This window comes from Miniopterus schreibersii, assembly GCF_964146895.1.
Source record: "Miniopterus schreibersii genome assembly, chromosome: 21".
Taxonomy (NCBI): Eukaryota; Metazoa; Chordata; class Mammalia; order Chiroptera; family Miniopteridae; genus Miniopterus; species Miniopterus schreibersii.
In genome coordinates this window covers 12120337-12139222 of record NC_138123.1, presented here as the reverse complement: position 1 = coordinate 12139222, position 18886 = coordinate 12120337, and the positions used below count along the sequence as shown (strand labels likewise).

The window sequence follows — 18886 nt, the reverse complement described above, 5'->3', positions numbered from 1 at the left end:
CACGCAAGGAGGTAACATGAGTGCAAAGGAAACGACAGTGCTCCTGGTCTTTTTGCAAAAGACCATTGCCCTCTCTCTGTGTTCAAAGCAAGTTCTGGTTTGCAGGGAAAATGCATTATCGTTCACCTAGTCATAGATTATTAAATCTAGCAATGAGACCTTCTGGGGTGGAGCCTCCTAGGGGGTGGGGTCTTCTGTGTGGGGCCTTCTGGGGGGAGGGCCCTAGGTGACTGCAAAGGTTTTCCACCTTGAAGCCCACCTTGCCTGTCTCTCCATCCCCTCTCCCCAATTACCTTCATGCTTTGGAGACTAGAGTCAAAATTGAAGGAGTATGTCCAATTGTTTTAGAGCAGTGGTGGGATGGCGTTTTTTCAATATTGACTGTTTTTCTCATTTTTTTCCAACCCCCTTCCAATCCTCAGGATTTCCCTTATAAATCAGTGTCAAGTGGCCTTTCAATGGGGTTGGGTGGTTCAGTGAGTCTCTGCAAAACCCACTGCTCACAGGGCAGTGCTGCCTCTTGAGCTAAATATAAATATATAGACTATACTTATATATTATACCTACAGATATACATTTATCTCTATATTTACATATAGAAATATAAAATATAAATACTATTTAAAACACTGATTTTCCCTCTATTTTGGTAAGATGGAACTCATTGCATGCAAGAGGTTTTCCTCAACTCCATGATAACAATGAAACATTCTCTTAATTAATGCTCACAACATCCACCACAGATGTTACAAATAAGGTTCAATGAAGTCCAATTACTTACCTAAAATTATATACCCAGTATGTGGCCACTTGCCTGAGACTAGCAGCCCAAATGCAGGAATGGGCTGAGTCTCTTTGGCCAGGGAGACAAAAGCAGAAGTTGAAAGAATGAGAAGTCTTGACTGGTCTCTCTTCTTGGGCCAAACAAAGAGCTCTAGAAAGAGTCTTGGAACTCAGAGGAGGAGGCAGCCAGTCAGATGTGGCTGGGCAGGATTTTGAGTGCAGAGGTCTCCAAACTGTGGAGGGGTGTGGGCACTCCTGGGACATCCTCAATCTACAGGGAGCACTGGCTTCCCTTTCTACAAATGTGTCAGCCCCCTCCTACCTGATACCTTCCCCTGTAATGACATTCTCAGGATAAATACATTCAAACTGCAGAATTATAGCAAATAGGGTAACATGTTTATCCATCCTGGGAACTTTTGATTATTATGAGGGGCCAAGTAATCTTAGGACAAATTAATACAGTTCGAGAACCAGCAAAATACTCTAAGAGTAACATAGGGCTAGTGGTCATTATTGGTCCAGAAATATCTTGGCGAGTCCCTCTTAGCATCTGCCAATCATTCTCTCTTGTCTCCAAGTGAATGCTCTTTGGGTTTCCTGAAAGAACTACAGATGACATAGTCAACTGCATGCAACCCTTGCAGCTTAACAATACTGATGGCTTGAAGGACGGATGCTTTCCTGCACAGGGCAGGAGCCGAAGGAGAACACATGAGGCAGCCCTTCCACCTGGAAATACTTAATTACAGCCAGCAGTCACCCCTCAGCACAGCCACTGTGACTTAGGCATTGCTGATTGTCCCTAAGTGGGAGTGGCGTGGGGAGCAGGTGACAGTCAAAACACTACAGGTGGCCACCATTACGAGTTCAGCCTGGGGGAGACTGCCTGAGTTCTAATTCTAAGAATCAGCTTTATCACCCATAACACGAGGCTAATGTGAACGCTGACCTCGCGGTGTCTGTGGTGGGGATTGGATTAGATGAGATGCCCCAGGTAAGCCATTTAGCACGGTTCCTGGAATACAGAAGGCATCCATAAGTGGGAATCATCATTTTCATGGGCCTCCTTTTTTTAGCCTTCTGTGAAGAACCAAATGGCATCTCTGAAAAGCATCAACTATTTGGAGTGTGAAGGGAAAGTCTGACGTCTGTGCTGACCTAATTAGGACAAAGTGAAAAACCCTTCTTGTTTCAACCTTGTTGAAATTTTTCTAACCTGTTAGCTCCTCTGCTTTAATAACGAGAAGAAATGTTAGAGACCAGCGTTCTTCTAATTGAGTTGCTCGGTGTAACCAAGGGCGTTACTAATCTCAACATTACTGCTTATAAAAAATACTGCAAATAAAGATCGAGGAACGGTCGGAGGTTACAGTAAATCTGATGAAAGCCCCAATAAGAGTGTTTCTTTTGTGAGTCTCTTCTTTCTCCTACGACGAGAGTGCAGATCGCTTTCCACTTAGGCGACAGTTCGGGTTTGCCGTGTGGGTTTGTAGGTGCCTAGGCTTTCACAGACAACCTTGGGAGAACCATCCTTTGGTCATTCTCACTGTCAGAAACCTGAGGGGCAGAGGTGGTAAATCTATAACCATGTATCAGTTCAATAATCTAGATAGAATTTGACCCTGAAACTCCAATTTATACTTTAAATGTGTCAGCTCCAGGTTTGTAAATGTAGGAACACTGAAAAGGCTCCTGTCTAGCAGGGAGCATCGCTCCGTGTTTCTTAGAATGCCTGAGTTTCTACCACTCAGCAATTCATTATTTTGTGTTAAACGCCAACCTCCCACTGCAGTTGCTCCTTTAAAGGCAAATAAACTTTAGGGATGGTACTCACGTCAGATCCCTTTCTTTTGTTGGAAAACAAGTGGGTTGGAGGTTAGGAGCTTGAAGGGGGCAGGGCAGGGACACAGACGGATGTACACAATAGCAGACAGGGCTTGGAATCGGCCCTGACTCCATAAGCAACCCCATTTTCTTAGAAAATGAAAAGCTAACTTCCAATATGTATTTTTTTTCTTTACTCTAAATGTCTCAAAATGTTCACTTGTTGAAAGAAAATTGATTTCAAACCCTGGGAATAAAAGGTAGGTTGAAAGACTAATCAGCATTGTTTGTGCTGCTTTGCAGGGGTCTGGCTGCACTAAATTATTTCATGGAGATGTTAATTATCTAAACCAGGCAGAAGAAAAAAAATCCTGTGATAAGGGGCCATTTACCTACCCCCTTTTAATGCCCCTTAATCCTTCCCCCAAAGTCTCACTTGCTTCCTTAGCTAGCGCAGGCTCCTTGCCCATCACTATCATCGCTCTCTTGACCTCTCGCCTGCCTTTGTACACACCTGGCCAAATCCCACTCTGGTAAAATCCCTCTCTGGACTCCGCATCTGCCCTGGGCAATGAACATAGTTGGAGGAAAATACAACCATGCTGGCAGATTTCTTTCTTTAAAACAAAAATATTTTTTTTATTGATTTCAGAGAGAGGAAGGGAGAGGGAGAGAGAGAGAGAAACATCAATGATGAGAGAGTCCTTGATCGGCTGCCTCCTGCAAGCCCCCTGCTGGGGGTCTAGCCCACAACCTGGGCATGTGCCCTGACCGGGAATCGAACACCTTAAGTGCTTGATCGTGAATCCAAATGTTTCTTCCTTTGCCTGAGCCTCTCCCTCCTGGAGACCTGTTTTGACAATTTCACACCGTCTTTACTCAAACCCCTAACCCAGGGACCCTCCACTCTGGCTGCACCTTTGAGTCCCCTGTCAACCTTTAAAACACAAATGCCCAGGCCCTACCTCCAGAGAATCTGACTTAATTTGTGTGAAACTGGGTCTGGGTACGAGCCTGCGTCTAAGCTCTCCAGGTGACTCTCACGTCCAGCCAGGACTGAGGACTGACACCTTCAGGTGCAGCTGATGGCCTTCCTGACGACTTCACTGAGGGAGTGAGGAAAATGAGTCTGGATGGAAAAGCCAGCCCAGCCGGTGGGCTCAGTGGCTGAGTGTCGTCCCCTGCACCAGGAGGTGGCTGGTTCCATTCCCGGTTGGAGCACACGCCCAGGTAGCAGGCTCAGTCCCCAGTAGGGGGCATGCAGGAGGCAGCCCATCTATGTTGACGTTTCTGCCCAAATGTCTTCTCATCAGAGTGACTTCCCCCAACCACACACACACCACCACCAAATCTCTGACCCTCTACTTTTACCCCTTATCAATAACTGACATATTATCTCCTTACTTGATTTTTTGGGGTCTTTTCTCGCCTCTCTACTTCAGCAACATTCAACCCTTTTCATTGCATGACACACGTAAACCAATTACTAAAATTCTGTGGCCCACCAAAAAATGTACGTTTTGCTGATCTGATAAAAAAAAATCGGTATAATTTTCACTCACTCCCACTGGACAGCTGTTGTTGGGTTGGCTGTTGTCATTTTTTATTTGACAATCTAAGAGAAAGGAGGTCAGTGCCCTGACTAAATAGTCAGGCATTGCATGTTTTAAAAATTCTTGCAGCTCACAGTTTGCAAATCACTGCTCTACTTGAATGTAAGTGCTATAAAAACGGGATGTTTGTTTTATCTGATTGATTCCCATTGCTTAGAAGAGAGCTCGGCACATAATAGGTACTCAGTACAGCGTTGTTGAGTTAGTGGGTACATGAATGGATAAGTCAATCAGTCAATCAATGGAAATGTCAAAGCATCTCAATCCCAACAGAAGGGATTTTTTCCCAGAGCTTCCTATGGAGCTGCCCTATGCCTTCTCTGTCTGCCTCTCTGGGCTGGCTCCCAGATAAATTCATCACAAAAATCATTTTGAACAAGATGGATCCTTAGGCCCCTATGTCAGATATGACTCCAAATGTCACACTGGGCCCTGTCCTGCGCATTTGCTTCCAACCTCCTTCGAGGCCAACACGTTGGCCATGATTCAGCAGCTGTGGCTCTTTCTTCTCCCCTCCCCCTCTCCTTTCTAGGAGCATCTCCTTGGCTCTAGCCCCTGTCTTTTGGGTGCTGGAGGCAATGTGGGGAGAATCAGCAGCTGCCCTCACTCTACCTCTGCCTCCTCCATCCATAGAAACCCAGCTCCTCATGGACTTCCCCAGCCTGACCTCGCCCTTGCAGTCTGGGGCTGGCCAGGTCTATCTCTTGCCACCTTAAGATTTTGTTCCCTGTAGCAGCTAGGCCATTTGCAAAAGCAAACATTATAAAAGTAGAAGAAATACACTTTATTTTATTGATTTTACAGTGCCCTTCCCCTGCTTTTTTTCACATTTTACATTTTCAGCATCAGGAATTGTCTTATCATTGGTGCTGAGCTGGTGGAAATCCCTAAGAAGGTACCATAGCCTGAGCCTGTGCCAACTTGGTTACTTTACTATTCCTAGGGCATGCCTGGTCATCTATACCCCTCGGCATTCCAGGCCACAGGCCTTTGGAGTCCGTTTGAAGAAGGAAAATACATCTGGTTATTGTATAAAAATACTGGGTAAGGTAACAATAAACAAAACCCACCAGCATCTAGCCATGCAGAATGGAAGGGCAGCAACTTGGATGACCTCTGAGCACTTTTATAAGAAGTGTGGCACGACAGAGCCCTGGGGGGCTCAGAGGGACATATTGTGGGAAAGACCCCGGCATCCAAAACTCTCAGTTAGAAAGTATATAAGAGTAGTGAGGTTCTGAATGTGATGTTTTAGGAAAACATTAACCAATTGTTTTATTTTTATGTATGCCTTAGAGTGATACATGATAAAAATCTGACTAAATAATCACCAAAGAGCTTTTGCAAGAAACTAAAATTAAAATTATTAGTGAAAGAAAACATTGTATCATAGTTTAAATGGTAGCATTTTTCTTTCCTAGTGATACATAAAATAACGGTGCACCATAGCATGAAAGGAGGCCCAGAAACAAGAAAATATGGCTCTTAGCTCCAGTTAAGTAAACACATGAACTCCAGGTTTAACAAAACCTAAGGAATCTACTATGCAAATGGATTGCTTTTACTACCTGGAGCTCTTTGGGAAGACTGTAAACAAAAATTTCAGTGTTTATCTAAAATTATTTAATTTTATTACAAAGTTACATTATTTGGTAGATGTTTTCAAATGACTCAAAATTAGAAGAAGTCATTGTAATATTGGTTCTATAACTGTCCTCGCAGATAATGTTACATATAAAAGCTAATGATGTACAATCATACTGGTTGCCTTCAGTAGGAGGTTGCCAGGCAGATGGAAAGTTTTTGGCTTTGTTTTCTCCCTTCTCGCTCCACAGTGAGAAGCAGCCACTTGCCTTCTGGAATATTTTTGATTGGAATATTTTTACTTTTCTTGGTTGGAAACACTTGTTTACACAAAGTAACATGCAAAACGCTTGATTCTAAGCTGAAATAATAATCTGATTTATATGTGACAAGCTTTGGGGTAACCGTTTGATTTCCCAGTCTTTCTTTTGTGACCACGTATGTAATCCGCTTCCCAACGTGGCGTGCCGTGCAAGCTACAAGCACTCAAGAGCCTAGGAAGCACAAAGGCCCCGCGTTTCCTTGGGATTAACACGATACAAATGTAAATTAGGGGCAAAGGAAGATTGAGTCCATTCTTGTAATTGTTCTGGCTCCGTTTTGTGCTTCCTACGGGTAGCAAAGCAATCCCTTGTTTTAAAAACACCCACTTGCCATAGCTGCTGACTTTTCGATTGGCTACCCGGAGAAGAGAAGAATTCTTTCCCTTAGATCCTACCTCTTCTGGATTGCACTCAATTATTTTTAATAGAGAACCTGAAATCCTGCAAGAGTCTTACATCATTTCTAATTGTGGAATTTGTATTTGAACTAGGGAGTCTTATTTTGCTTCTTGCACCTCCCATCTCTGCTTTGTGGTAAATCTGATGACCTGCATGGACCCTCTTCAAAATCTTTGGCTGGTGAGCACAGTGTATAGATATGGTGGAAACCAGTGGGTTTTTGTTTGTTTGTTTGTTTCCTTCTGTGGCACAATTCTTTCAAGAGTTGAAATTCTTTGCAAACAATTTCTCATTTATCAGCCAATCCATATAGCGAGCAATGTTATGTGAAATCCCTTCCTTTTTACATATTGTCTTTCAGTGATTATCATGAACTCAGTTCTATACAGTGACCCTGGTTTCGAGGGGAGGAGACACGGACAAAGAGCGGAAGCTGCCTGCCTGGCCACAGAATTGACCTGGGTGGCAGAGCGGTCTCAACACCTTCACCCTTTATCAACGCCCGGGAATAGTAATATACCTTCCTATTTTGTGCAATTATTTAGTTAATTCCCGGTGTGATTTGTAAGCCTTTCCCACCTCTGTGGATTTATTTTCAGAGTGAAAGTGACTTTATGGCCCATTCTCCATCAGTGTGACATATTGCATTATTTGTGGGAGGGAGAGGGGGGCAAGAGGACAAGACAGACTGATCATAGGTGCTCCCGTCAACAGGATGACTGCCATCCACCCCTGACCAGGGACCGGTCGGAGGGCGCCTTTTGGTTTTATTGTGTGTCAGAGCGCTGGGGCCTGGGTGATTGTGCTGTATTTTAACAGACAAGTTTGTCAAATTCGTGAGCGAAGGGGATGTTGTCAGCGATGTTAGAGGAATCTGCATTTTGGAAGTAATACATATTTTGAGTTTAAAAAGATGTCAGACGCATGAGGAACGACTATGGACCTAAGTCCGGATGGGGCCACCCTCAAATGACAAGGGGCCTTGAAGGGAGGCTGAGTTGAGCATCTGACCTCAGAAATGGGCTGGTGAGGCCGGGTCCTGTTAGAGCAAGATTCCCAGAAGCCCGGCAGCGCTGTGTTTGGGGGAGCAGGCGGCGCAGCGGGCCGCGAGCCCCGGGGAGCAGCGGCGGCGGCGGCAGCAGCAGCAGCAGCAGCAGCAGCAGGAGCAGCAGCAGCAGGAGCAGCAGCAGCAGCAGCCGCCCCGCCGCCTGGGGCCCCCGCCACCTGGAGCGTTACCGCAGCGCCCGGTTCAGAACCACCGGGGAGGACAGCTCCCCGGCGCGGCGAGCACTGCGGGGCGGGGCCAGAGCGCCGCGGGTACGAGGCCAGCGGGCTCGGGCAGCGGGGAGATCCGCTGCGCCCCCCACACGCCCATCCTGCGGGGCAAAACGGGGCTTGCGGGGAGCGGTGCCCGGCGATGGGTCCCTGCGGGCGAGGGGACTGGCGGAGCCGCGGCGGCCGTCGCCCCGCCCCGCCAGAGCGAGGGGGCGGGGCGTGCCCTGCTCGGGGCCCCGCCCACTCGGCCCGGCCTGGCTCCCCATTGGCCGGCGGGCTGGAGGTGCGAGGGGGCGGGGCCCGCCCCTGGCGGCTCGCGCCCGGGAAGGTCGGGCGGCAAGCGCTGGGCGCCGCGGGGAGGGCGCGGGGACGCGGCTGGTGCTGAGGAGACGCAGCGGCGGCAGGAGCGGCGGCGGCGCCGCGTCCCAGCCACGACCCCTGCCTCCCGCCGCGGCCCGCAGCCGGCGGCGCCCGAGCTCCGAGGGCGCTTTCCCGGGCGCGGGGCCCGAGGCGGCCAAGACGGCGGGCCGGCCGGGCGCGGAGCGGCGGGCGCTGTGCTGCCGGCTGCGCTGGTGGGGGGCGGCGGGCCGCGGCGCGGGCCCGGGGCCCGGCGCGTGCGGCTGGGAGGCGCTGTGGGGGACGGGCGCGCGGGCGGCGGCCGGGGCCATGGCCGAGGGCGGCGGGGGCGCGCGGAGGAGGGCGCCGGCGCTGCTGGAGGCGGCCCGCGCGCGCTACGAGAGCCTGCACATCTCGGACGACGTGTTCGGCGAGTCGGGCCCCGACAGCGGCGGGAACCCCTTCTACAGCACCTCGGCCGCCTCGCGCTCCTCCTCGGCCGCCTCCTCGGACGACGAGCACGAGCGACCCGGGCCGCCGCCGCCGCCCTGTGTCCCCGCCGCGCCGGAGCCGGAGGAAGACGAGGCGGGTGCGGGCTGGAGCGCCGCGCTGCGGGACCGCCCGCCCCCGCGCTTCGAGGACACCGGCGGTGAGGCGCGGCCGGGGGCGGGGGGCCGGGGGGCGCGGGAGGGCGGGCGGGAGAATTCCAGACGCCCGTTGGGCCGGCCGGTCGCTGGCAGCTGCGCGTCTGAGGAGACAAACGAGGCTGCGGGAGCGGAGAGTTCGAGTGGGAGAGTCCACCCCGCCGCGTGGGAGGGGCCGCGACTTCCTCGTGGGAGGAGGGGTTGAAGCCGCGGCCGGGCCGGCTCTTGGTAGCGGCAGGGACACGGGGGGGGGGCGCGGGGGGCGTCCCGCACTTGCCGGGAGTGTCCGGGCGTCGGTGTCGCGCGGCGCAAGCCGGTCACACCTGTGGGCTTGCCCCGGAGGCTGGGGCAGAGGCGCGCCTGCCTCGGTGGGGGGTTCCGGAAACCTGAACCGGCTCGGGGTCGGGGGGTCGTTTTGTCCGGATTGCTCGGGGCGGCGCTGCGCGGGCGCCGGGGGTGGGGCGGCAGCGCGAGCGAGGCCGGGACGCTGAGGGGCGAGCGGCCTCCGCGGAGGCTTCCCCGGGGAACCTGAGAAACTTCCGCCGTCCATGCCATTCAGGATCTCTTGTGAGGAGGGAAGGAGTGAAAGGGCCGGTTTCCGAGCGTTCCCGGGTGCGTTTTACAGAAAAAGCACCTTCTCGTGTGTGCTGCTCACCGCCGTGGCCCACAGGCCGGCGCGTTACCTGGAGAAGGTCACAGGCGTGCTGGCCGCTGTGGCTGCCTGAGGGCCTTTCACCGCCTGCTTCCGGCAGAGTTGAGTTTTTAGATGCGCTGCTCGCCCTCTGCCCCCTCGGAGAGTGCAGACCAGCCCTTCCCAGCCGGCCTGCGATGCTCGGTCCCTGCCCTGCGACCTGCTGTGGCGGCCCCTGGTCCTGCACACCGTTCCCGTGGGCGGGAGCGCTTGCAGCCCGGGTTGCTGAGGGCCGGGGAGTGGCCGCACTGGGCGCGCGGCGATGGTGGTCACGATGTGGCTCTTCCCGTGGCTCTCCCTGACTGTTGTTCAACCAACAGCAATACAGCACACAGGAGGCAGGCCCAAGGGACCCCTGGCTGGTGCCTGGACTTGGATCTGGACATGATGCTGCAGCCTGCCGGTAGGCTGGGAGGGCTGGCTGGACTCTCCGCAGGGAGTGGTCTGCAGACCTCCAGCAGGCAGGCCGCAGTGTGGATGGGCTGGGCTGTAGCTGGGTTTGCAAAGTCCGGCCTAGCTGGCCAGTTGCTTGGAGGTGGCTACATTTAAAAGCATGTTCTCATTTGGGCTTCAGTTGAGTTTTGGAATTTTCAAAGTCACATCGCTCTGCATACTCCTTTTGTACCCGCTGCATTTTCTAGAATGCCATTAGGTCTTCCAACTCTGGATAGCTATTTTCCATATTGGCTCTTTAAGTATTGTACCTACCCAGGACCCTGGTTTTGGCGGACTTTATGCCAGGGGTGCCTGTGATCCAGCTTTTGGTCTCGGAACACTTGAAAATGCATGTCTGCCTGGGAGAGAGAACACGGCAAGTCTCCCCGTATCTCGGGGAAACAGTGGAATCGTGTTAGGTTAAAGCCTAGTTAGGAATGAGATTCGTGAGTGTGCTGGTGTGAGAGGAGGAACACACTGGAATGCCTTTTAAGCGATATCATATTTCTTAGTAACCTATAAGTGGGAGAAATCCTGCAGCAGAGCAATTTAACGTAGCCACTGCAGCACTTAAATGGTCACAAAGAGCAGTATCATGTGTCATTGGTGTTAGGTTCAAATTCTGCTTCCTTCGGGTGTCCACGGAGTTCACATCTGAACCTGAGAATCACAGTCGGGCGCTTTAACCAAAGACGTATTGTGGTTATTTGATGGTGTTTTTGTCCAGTTTTGTTTTCCTGTTGTGTGTGGGAGCTTACCTGTAAAATCCAGCTCTGATTAAGAATTTTCTTTTCTCCTAGAAGACTTTGGGGTGGAGGTGGAAGGATGAGATGGATGCATTCAGACTCCCTGAAACAATGGGATATGATTTATGGGGCTGAAAATAGATGCAGAAATATGTGGCTGCTCAGAGAAAATCCTTGTGCCTACTGGCGTGGAGAGAGGTGGATGTTTTTATCAAGTGGCTGTGATCTGCATCCCAGCCACTCTGAGTGCAAAGAGGTTCAGCCTGCTGGGTTTATCAAAGTACAGTGTCTAAGACGCTCTGAAGGAGCGTGCACCCCTTTCAGGGAATGCAGCCTGGATCTCTCTTCCATCTTTGTTCCCCAGTTTATTAGCAGATCTCACTGGGCTGGTAGAATGGGATGGGGAGGCAAGAAGAGGGTGGCGTTTTGATCTGTAGTCAATCATCATAATAGAAAATTTGTAAGTGAAATTGATGTTGCTGATAGAATCAGCGGAGGAGCAGGCTTCCTGCCCACCTCCTGTTGTAGAAACGTGTGCCTGTGTATGTCACCGTGTCTTCTGTGTAACTGCATTGTTTGTACCTGTTTGGGCTGAGTAGGGTTTCTTCCATCAGAAAGAGATTATAACTGCTGTCTGGGAGTCTCCTGATGACCTAGAATCTTTTTCAGGGAGTCCCTGTGCACAAGGGGGGTGTAGGCACTGGGTACCATTGTGTCTCTCATCTGCATTCAGAAAGGGAGGGGGACTTGGTGTCCAGCTGAAAGGAGGAGGGAAGGAAGAAATAAGTATCCTGTGGTTAAGGTTGAGGCTCCTGACCGGTCTCCAGGCTGTTTTAGTCTTTCCAGCCTCTTCTTTCATTTTTTTTCAGTGTGTTTAGCTTCCTGGATCAGGCTCTCCAAAGTGCAGCCAGCAGTTACGGGTGGAGAGGGTCCTCTCTCTTACCCTTCTCTTTCCTTCCCCAGGTTCTGGCTCTGCCTTGAGTTGTGGGTTCCATATACTGTGCTTGCAGGGCTGGCTGACAGGCTCTTAACCCCTGTGTAGATGGAGAGGGTCAGCCTGGGAACTGAAGCTGCTTACTGGGAGCTCAGGGCCCAGACCCTCTCCCAACCAGGCTGCAACGAATCCCCTTAAAATAGCCCCTGCAAGCTGTCAGCCTCGTCTGCCCATTCTGCAAATAACCAAGACAGCATGCAAACTCACTCTTTGAAAACTGCGTGAGATTCAGGCCTGGCTGCTTTTTGGGCGTCTGCCCTTTTGGTTTCTTATTATGAGCAGTCTTGTGATTTGCTCTCTCTGAGGAGGCAAAAGAACAGGCAGATTCGCAGATGCTCGGGGCTGCTGTCTGTTCTGCGCTGTCGGTCCTTGGTCGTGCTGCCTGGGATCTGAGCTGTTTGCTCTTTCTATCAGAGGCTGGACTTCACAGGAGTTTTTCCCCTGTGTTCCATGTCAGCAGCCCTCTGTAATCATTCAGTGAGGAGGCATGACCTTGAGAAGCTGCAGAGGAGCACATGGCTTTGAAAATTAACACTGTTAAATGTTTTATCTTTAGGGTTCCTGTTGGTTCATTTGGCTTAAAGTCTTTTGATTAACAAGTAAGAAGAGGAAAATCTTTCTCTTAAAACCAGAATTCACGGGGACCTTCTACTCTAATGGGATTTATGAGTAAAGCCACCTGAACCCCTGTCCCGGGTGTAAGGTGTATCCTATCTTCAGCTCTGTGGTTCCAGGAACTTGAATCTTACATCTTGGTAGCTACGAGATAAACATTATGCAGTGCTACACAATAATCAAGCATGTGCTGGGCCACAGAAACCAAAGGGTGCTTCCTGGAGGAGATGTTTTGCTCTTTCCCAGGAGTCTGCTCATGTGCCAGGGGAAACCTGAGCTCATGGTGAGGGCAATAACCACACTTTCCCATTTGTGCTGTGCTTTCTCAGCCCACTGGGAGAGGGAAGTTATCTCCACATTACAGAGAGCAACAGATGGGTCTTTTCAGGGAGCTGGGGGTAATGAGATGACTGGGTTAATGATCACCATCCACTAGTCAGACTTTCTTATTTAGGAAAGGTGGTGCTCCCCTCCCCGCCTTTTATAATACCTAGAACTTTTTTCAGTCAAAAATATTTTCATATTTATACATCGCATTCGGTTCTGTGAGGTTTAATGTGTGTGGATTTGTGTGACCAGGCCCACAGCCGGGATGTGGAACAGAAGACAGCATTTTTTCCAGCTCTTGATTTGATCACTGCCGCCCTGAGCTGAGCCATGGTGATGGGGGTTTGGAGCTTTTCTGCAGGGGTGGCGTTTGAATGCACTGGCAACCTGGGGTTTGTGAGGTCCCCTATTCAGTTTTAAAGAATAAAACTCACCTTATTGTATATGTTTTTTCTTACTAACAACTAATGTATGTTCATTTTAGAAAAAAAAGGTAAGGTGATAAAATATTAAGAATTCCCATAATCTCCCATTTCCCAGAGAGGATCACAGTTAACATACTGAGCTCATCCTTCATATATCTTAGGTCACCTATTGTTGGGTGGCCTACTATTTAATTCTAATTAATATATTGTAAACATTTTCCACTTAAATTATAAAATGTCATTTTAATGAATCCATAATACTGTACAGTTCCCTTTTGGTGGGCATTGACTTTATAGCCCTGCCCTCAGGTATTTACGTATTTATTTATGTTTATTTTGGTATGGTAAGTGTTCCTGAAGCTTAAGTTTATGTGCACATTCTTAATATTCCTTGGCATACAATGAGCTAAGGTTTTCGTACATTTTAGGGTTGTTGATATCAGTTGCGAAGTAGTCTTCCGGAAAGGCACCTACTATGCTCCTTCCATCCGCACACCAGGAGGGCCATTAGAAAGTCCTGCTTGTAAGGCAGCAAACCAAATGCGCGATTCCCACCAGTAGTAAGGTGACTCTTAGAGGAGTGCTCCATTGAACAACGCTTGTTGTGGTGTACACAGTGTACTCACTCCACGGTCACAGCACACTGCATTTAGCACCACCTGGATCCAGATTAAGGATGTGCCCAGTGCCTGGAAGGTCGCGTCCTGGAAGATCCTTTCCCAGTCAGTACCTCCAGCCCCCAGGGGAACACTATCCCATTTCCATCAGCATTGATTGTTTTTGTTGTTATTTTGGCCTGGCCCCTTTGTTCATCATCATATCCATGAGATTCACTTTTCCTATTGGATGTAGCAGTCTTTATTTTTATATTGCTGTGTAGCATTCCATTGGATAACTACTCCTTTATCCTATCAATGGGCTCTTGGATTGTTTCCAGATTGGGGATTTTTTGAATAGAGCTGCTGCACACCTTCTTGGGTGGTTTTGACGATATACACATCCTTTACCCTGAGCATATATGCCTAGGACAGGGTTGCTGGGCCGTAGATGTATGTGTCAGCCTGGGCACTCTTACGTGCTGGATAATTTTTTGTTGCACGGCTGTCTTGCAGGTTGCAGGAAGTTTAGTTGCACTCCTGGCCTCTACCCACTGAATGCTGGTAGCGCCCCTTCCTCTGGGTGTGGCAACCACACATCTGCCTAGGCTTTGTCAGATGTTCCCAGGGAGCAAAGTCACGTGCAGTCGAGAACCACTGCTTAGCAGACACTGCCTACTTCCCAATAGCTAGAGACCCCAAGACAGGGGTCTATTAGGAATTTGCAGGGGAGCCAGCTCCTGTACCCTTTATTTAACAAATGCTTATATATATCATTTACTATGTGCCAGCTAGTGTTCTAAGAACTTTCTAACCTGTGCAACCCTTGTAATAATCTTGTGAGGTAAGTACTATTAGCCCTATTTTTAACATGAGAAAACAGAATCATTGAGGGGTTAAGTGATGGGTAGACTGGTCCCTTTGATTAGGGGACAAGGAAGCATCTGTCATCCTTAGAGTGTGAGTGTGGAACATGGTATATTCTGGTTGGGTCAGCTAATTAAAAGACCCATGCCAGGGGCTTCATTCTCCAAATCCATTCACCTGCTGCCTCTCATCCAGGTGGTGGCTATAACCAATTTCCCGCCCCCCTTGCAGGAGATGGGGCCGCTGCCTGGATTCTGGGCAGTGGAAAATGAACCAAAGTGTGGACCCCTCTCCCAAGCCTGGCCATGCAGGAGGCGGCTCTGAGCCACAGGCAGAGATATGAGGCCTCCAGATGACAGGACCTTGTGCCTGAATCACTGTGAGGAGCAAAGCCACTCGTGCATCAGGCATACTTGTTGTGGACTAAATTTATGTGGGCAGGAAACTAACTTCTCTCCTGGTTGCTCCATCATCCGTTCGGTGGACGGTTAGGGCTGCCAGCAGAATCCTAACTGGCACCGATGCTGAACAGAAAGAAAAGAGAGGTGGGTAGGGAAGCAAACAAATCAGTGGGCCACTTACTGAGTCACTGGGTGAAGACTCACGAGGGGAAATGACAGAAAAGAGAGCCCAGAGGATAATGAATGATTTGCCTTCTGTCAGTGAAATTACTCCCATGACTTTGGAAGTGGACAGGTGAGGTAATGCAGGTGAGCAATGGGCCTAGGTTGTTCTAGACACAGTTTCATTGCACATGGGAGGCCTCCAATACGATGCTGATATTTCAGAGACTCCAAAAAGCTTCCATAGTGCCAGTGTGCCTCAATGGTTGAGCATCCACCTAGGATCCAGGTGATCGAGGTTCGATTCCCGGTCAGAGCACATGCCGGGGTTGTGGGCTCAATCCCCAGTCAGGGGCGCGCAGGAGACAGCTGATCAATGACTCTCTCATCACTGATGTTTCTCTCTCTCTCTCCCCCTTCCTCTCTCTGAAATCAGTAAAGATATATTTTTTTAAAAAAAGGAATTAGTTTAGCCCTAGCCCATGTGGCTCAGTGATTAGAGTGTCGGTCCGAGCACTAGAGGGTCATCGGTTCCATTCCTGGTAAAGGGCACGTAATTAGGTTGCAGGTTCCATCCCCTGCCCATCAGGGCTCCTGTGGGAGGTAACCAATCGATTTTTCTCTCTCACATTGGTATTTCTCTCTCTCTCTCTCCCCCTGCTTTCCTCCTTCTCTCTCACTCTCTCTAAAAATCAATGGAAAAAAAATATCCTTCAGTGAGCATTAACCAAAAAAAAAAAAAATGGATTTAGCTTAGAAGTACCCAGAGCAGGAGGGGACCTGCTTTCCAAGTTCAGAAAGTGGAATTACTAGGAGAATATATGGGATCAGAATAAAGGATGATTTTCTGAAGAAAAAAAAAAAACGTGAACAGGTGGGCTCTCTGATAGAGTGGTTAGCATGGACCTTGCTCCCTCCACGTTTGGGGAAGGTGGAGAGTCTGGAACATCCTCGGTGAGTTTTCCGTGTGTCTGGAGCTTGGCAGCCAGGAGTTCGGCTCTGGGTGTGGGTGGGGGTGGCTCTGGCCGAGTTGTGACCCGCAGCTGGTGCTCTGAGTGCCATTTCCATCCAGGGGTCCAGCTAACGTTGCCATAGTTACAGCATAGCGCCTTACCCTGAAACCTGTGGCTGGGAAAGCCCGTGATGGTTTCAGAGTTAAAAATGAAAGGAATAGTACTTTTTTCTTGGTGGTTTTATTTACATGCATTAATATTCATCGTTTTTAACTGTGCCCCTTGTTTTACCCTTTTTTTGTTAGAGTTTCCCTCCCCTCTGTCCTTACTGCCTGTCCCTGTCCATATAATCCACGTGGACACGTGGCGCTCACACACAGACAGCCTGTGCATACACGCACACCTGTTGGGGTTTTGGGTCATTGTTTAACAAATAAACTCTCATTTATGCCCCTTTCTATCAAGCTCCCCTCATTCACTACCCTTCGTGAAAAACTTCCATTCCTATCTTACTTAATTTTTTAAAGGAATGGCTGCTGAACTTTTATCAAGTGCCTTTATTTTTATCAAAGTGCTTCTATTGCTCTGGTCTTACAGTTTTTTCACGTTCCATTTATTGACAAAGTAAATTTAGTTGATTTCCTGCTATTGAGCTCTCCTTACATTCCTGGAGTCAATCCAGGCTGGTCTTAGCATGTATCTCATGATACCCGGCTCACTTCTGGTGTTTGCTAACGTTATGACTTTGTCGAGCTGATCCACCGTAACCCAGATTTGTGAGTCGTTTCCCCCTCATCTCATCTCTGTCAGGTTTAGGTGTGAAAATTATGCACGGTTTCACAAAATGAATTGGCTTATTATTTTTAAATTGCCGTTTGCCATTTTACAGTAGAATTATGGGTTAGATAGAGCTCAGCTGCAAACCTGGCTGGTCCTGGTGCTTTTTCTGAATTTTCCATTCCTTGAATCATTTGGGTGATTTATGTTTTCCTAGGAAATCATCTATTTCTTCTAGGTTTTCAAGTTTGTTAACAGAAAATCCCATGCGGTTTTGAGAATGATTCTTTTATATGCTTTTATGTCTCTGTTCTCAGTCCTAATCCTCTGTTCTCTTTCTCTCTTAACCTCTCCCTTTTCTCCCTCCCCCACCTTCTCTCTCCCTTATCCTTAATTGGGCATGTGAAGAGTTTTTCTATTTTATTTGTTTACTCAAAGAACCAGCTTTGAATTTATTGTCTCTCTTATACTTTTTATTAGTTTAAAATTTTACCTTTATTATAACTTCCTTTTCTGTAACACTCTCTGTCCTTCAGGTCTAGATTGAAAGTGATCTAGTGTGGATGTTATCTTATGTGATTGGGGAATTTTTCTCTGTTCCTGAGTTTTTAGGGTGGCAGAGTTGACTTTCTGGTTTTGATGCATCGTCACTAGATGAACAATTCCCAAATAGGACATTTTCTCGAAATGCTCGTAGCCTGAATGAAATCAAGTTACTATAAAATTACATTAAATTCTTAAGGGCTATTTGGTTTAATAGTATGAAAGCTAATACATAGAATAAGTCTACAAAGATTATAATTATGATATAACCTAAACTCTATTATACTGCCTGGTATCATTACTTAAATTTTATAACAGCCAGTTCTAAAAGGGTAATTTTTCTGAAGTTATTTTGATAACATATTCTTAATATTTGTGTTAACCGTTGAAAAGGGTTCCTGGACCCAATTCTAACATGTGTGGGTGGAAGCTTCCCCCACATCAACAAACAATTCTTGGTGTCCAAGAATTCAACTCAGTTCTGATGCTATACCCCTGGAGATGGAATCAGATCCCGCACGTTAAGGGCCTGGTCCTACAAGACTGCCCTCTACTCCAGAGGCCAGTCACAAGTCCAGGTTGCCACCTGTGCTTCTGACCCACTGGCTATAAATCAGAAGTCTCCAGGACTCCTCCTCCATCAATTTGCTAGAGTGACTCTCAGGACTCAGGAAACCCATTTACTTACTAAATTACTGATTTATTACAAAATATATTAAAGAGTACGAATCAACAGCCAGATGAAGAGATACATAGGATGGAATCTTGAACAAAGGAGCTTCAGTCCTCATGGAGCTTGGAGCCTGGCACAGTGGCACAGGGAAGTATTCTGCTTCTCCTATGGGGAAGCTCTGGGAAAACAAGGGCCAATGAACTGTCCTTCATGACTGACTAAGCCATTGCCCATTGGTGATTGATCCAGCCTCCTGCCCCTCCCTCTCCTAGAGGTAAGGGGCATTGGCCTGAAAGTTCTAACCCCCAATCACATGGTTGGTTCTGGCAACTGGCCCCCATCCATAGGAGCTTTCCGAAAGTCACCTCACTAACGTAACAAAAGACACCTTTGTCATTCTCTTCACTTAGGAAATTCCAAGGGTTTGGGGAGCTCTGTGCCAGAAACAGGGACAGAAGCCAAATATGTATTTCATGTTACAAATCACAGTATCACAGCTGGCATTCTCTTTCTCAATTTAAGTATTTGACAGCTCCTAATCTTACCACTTTTAAAGTAAGAAGTAGTTTATAAAATTATCAGCTATTCCAGTGTTTAATTACTGCAACATTTTACTCTTATAATAATAATTATACATTTGCACTTAAAAAAAATTTCGATGTAGAAAACACGTAAGTTTATATTTTCAGCCTGAGTTACATCTAGAATGCTTAATTGTATGTGAAAGCAAATACTCGAGTGTTAACGAGTCTGAGTGACATGTCGTGTGCATATCACTGAGGTACTTACACTGCTTAGGCATGATGAGAATTTACATGATTAAGTGACTCGGATCGCCCGTCAATTCAGGAGTGTGAGAAATGACACTGAAGTAGGCGTCCACCATTCAGCCTTGCC

At 48.3% G+C, this 18886-nt stretch overlaps 1 protein-coding gene across 1 annotated transcript in view; it reads left to right on the top strand.

The window, feature by feature from the left end:
* Nucleotides 1–8470: 8470 nt before the first annotated feature.
* The window catches only part of PGBD5 (piggyBac transposable element derived 5), a gene marked incomplete at its 5' end in the record, with an annotated part of 67207 nt that continues 56791 nt past the window's right edge, over nucleotides 8471–18886 (top strand). Inside the window, one exon of the mRNA XM_081124264.1 lies at nucleotides 8471–8789. Within this exon, the coding sequence (XP_080980390.1) occupies nucleotides 8471–8789 (319 nt within the window). The remainder of the gene's footprint in view (nucleotides 8790–18886) is intronic.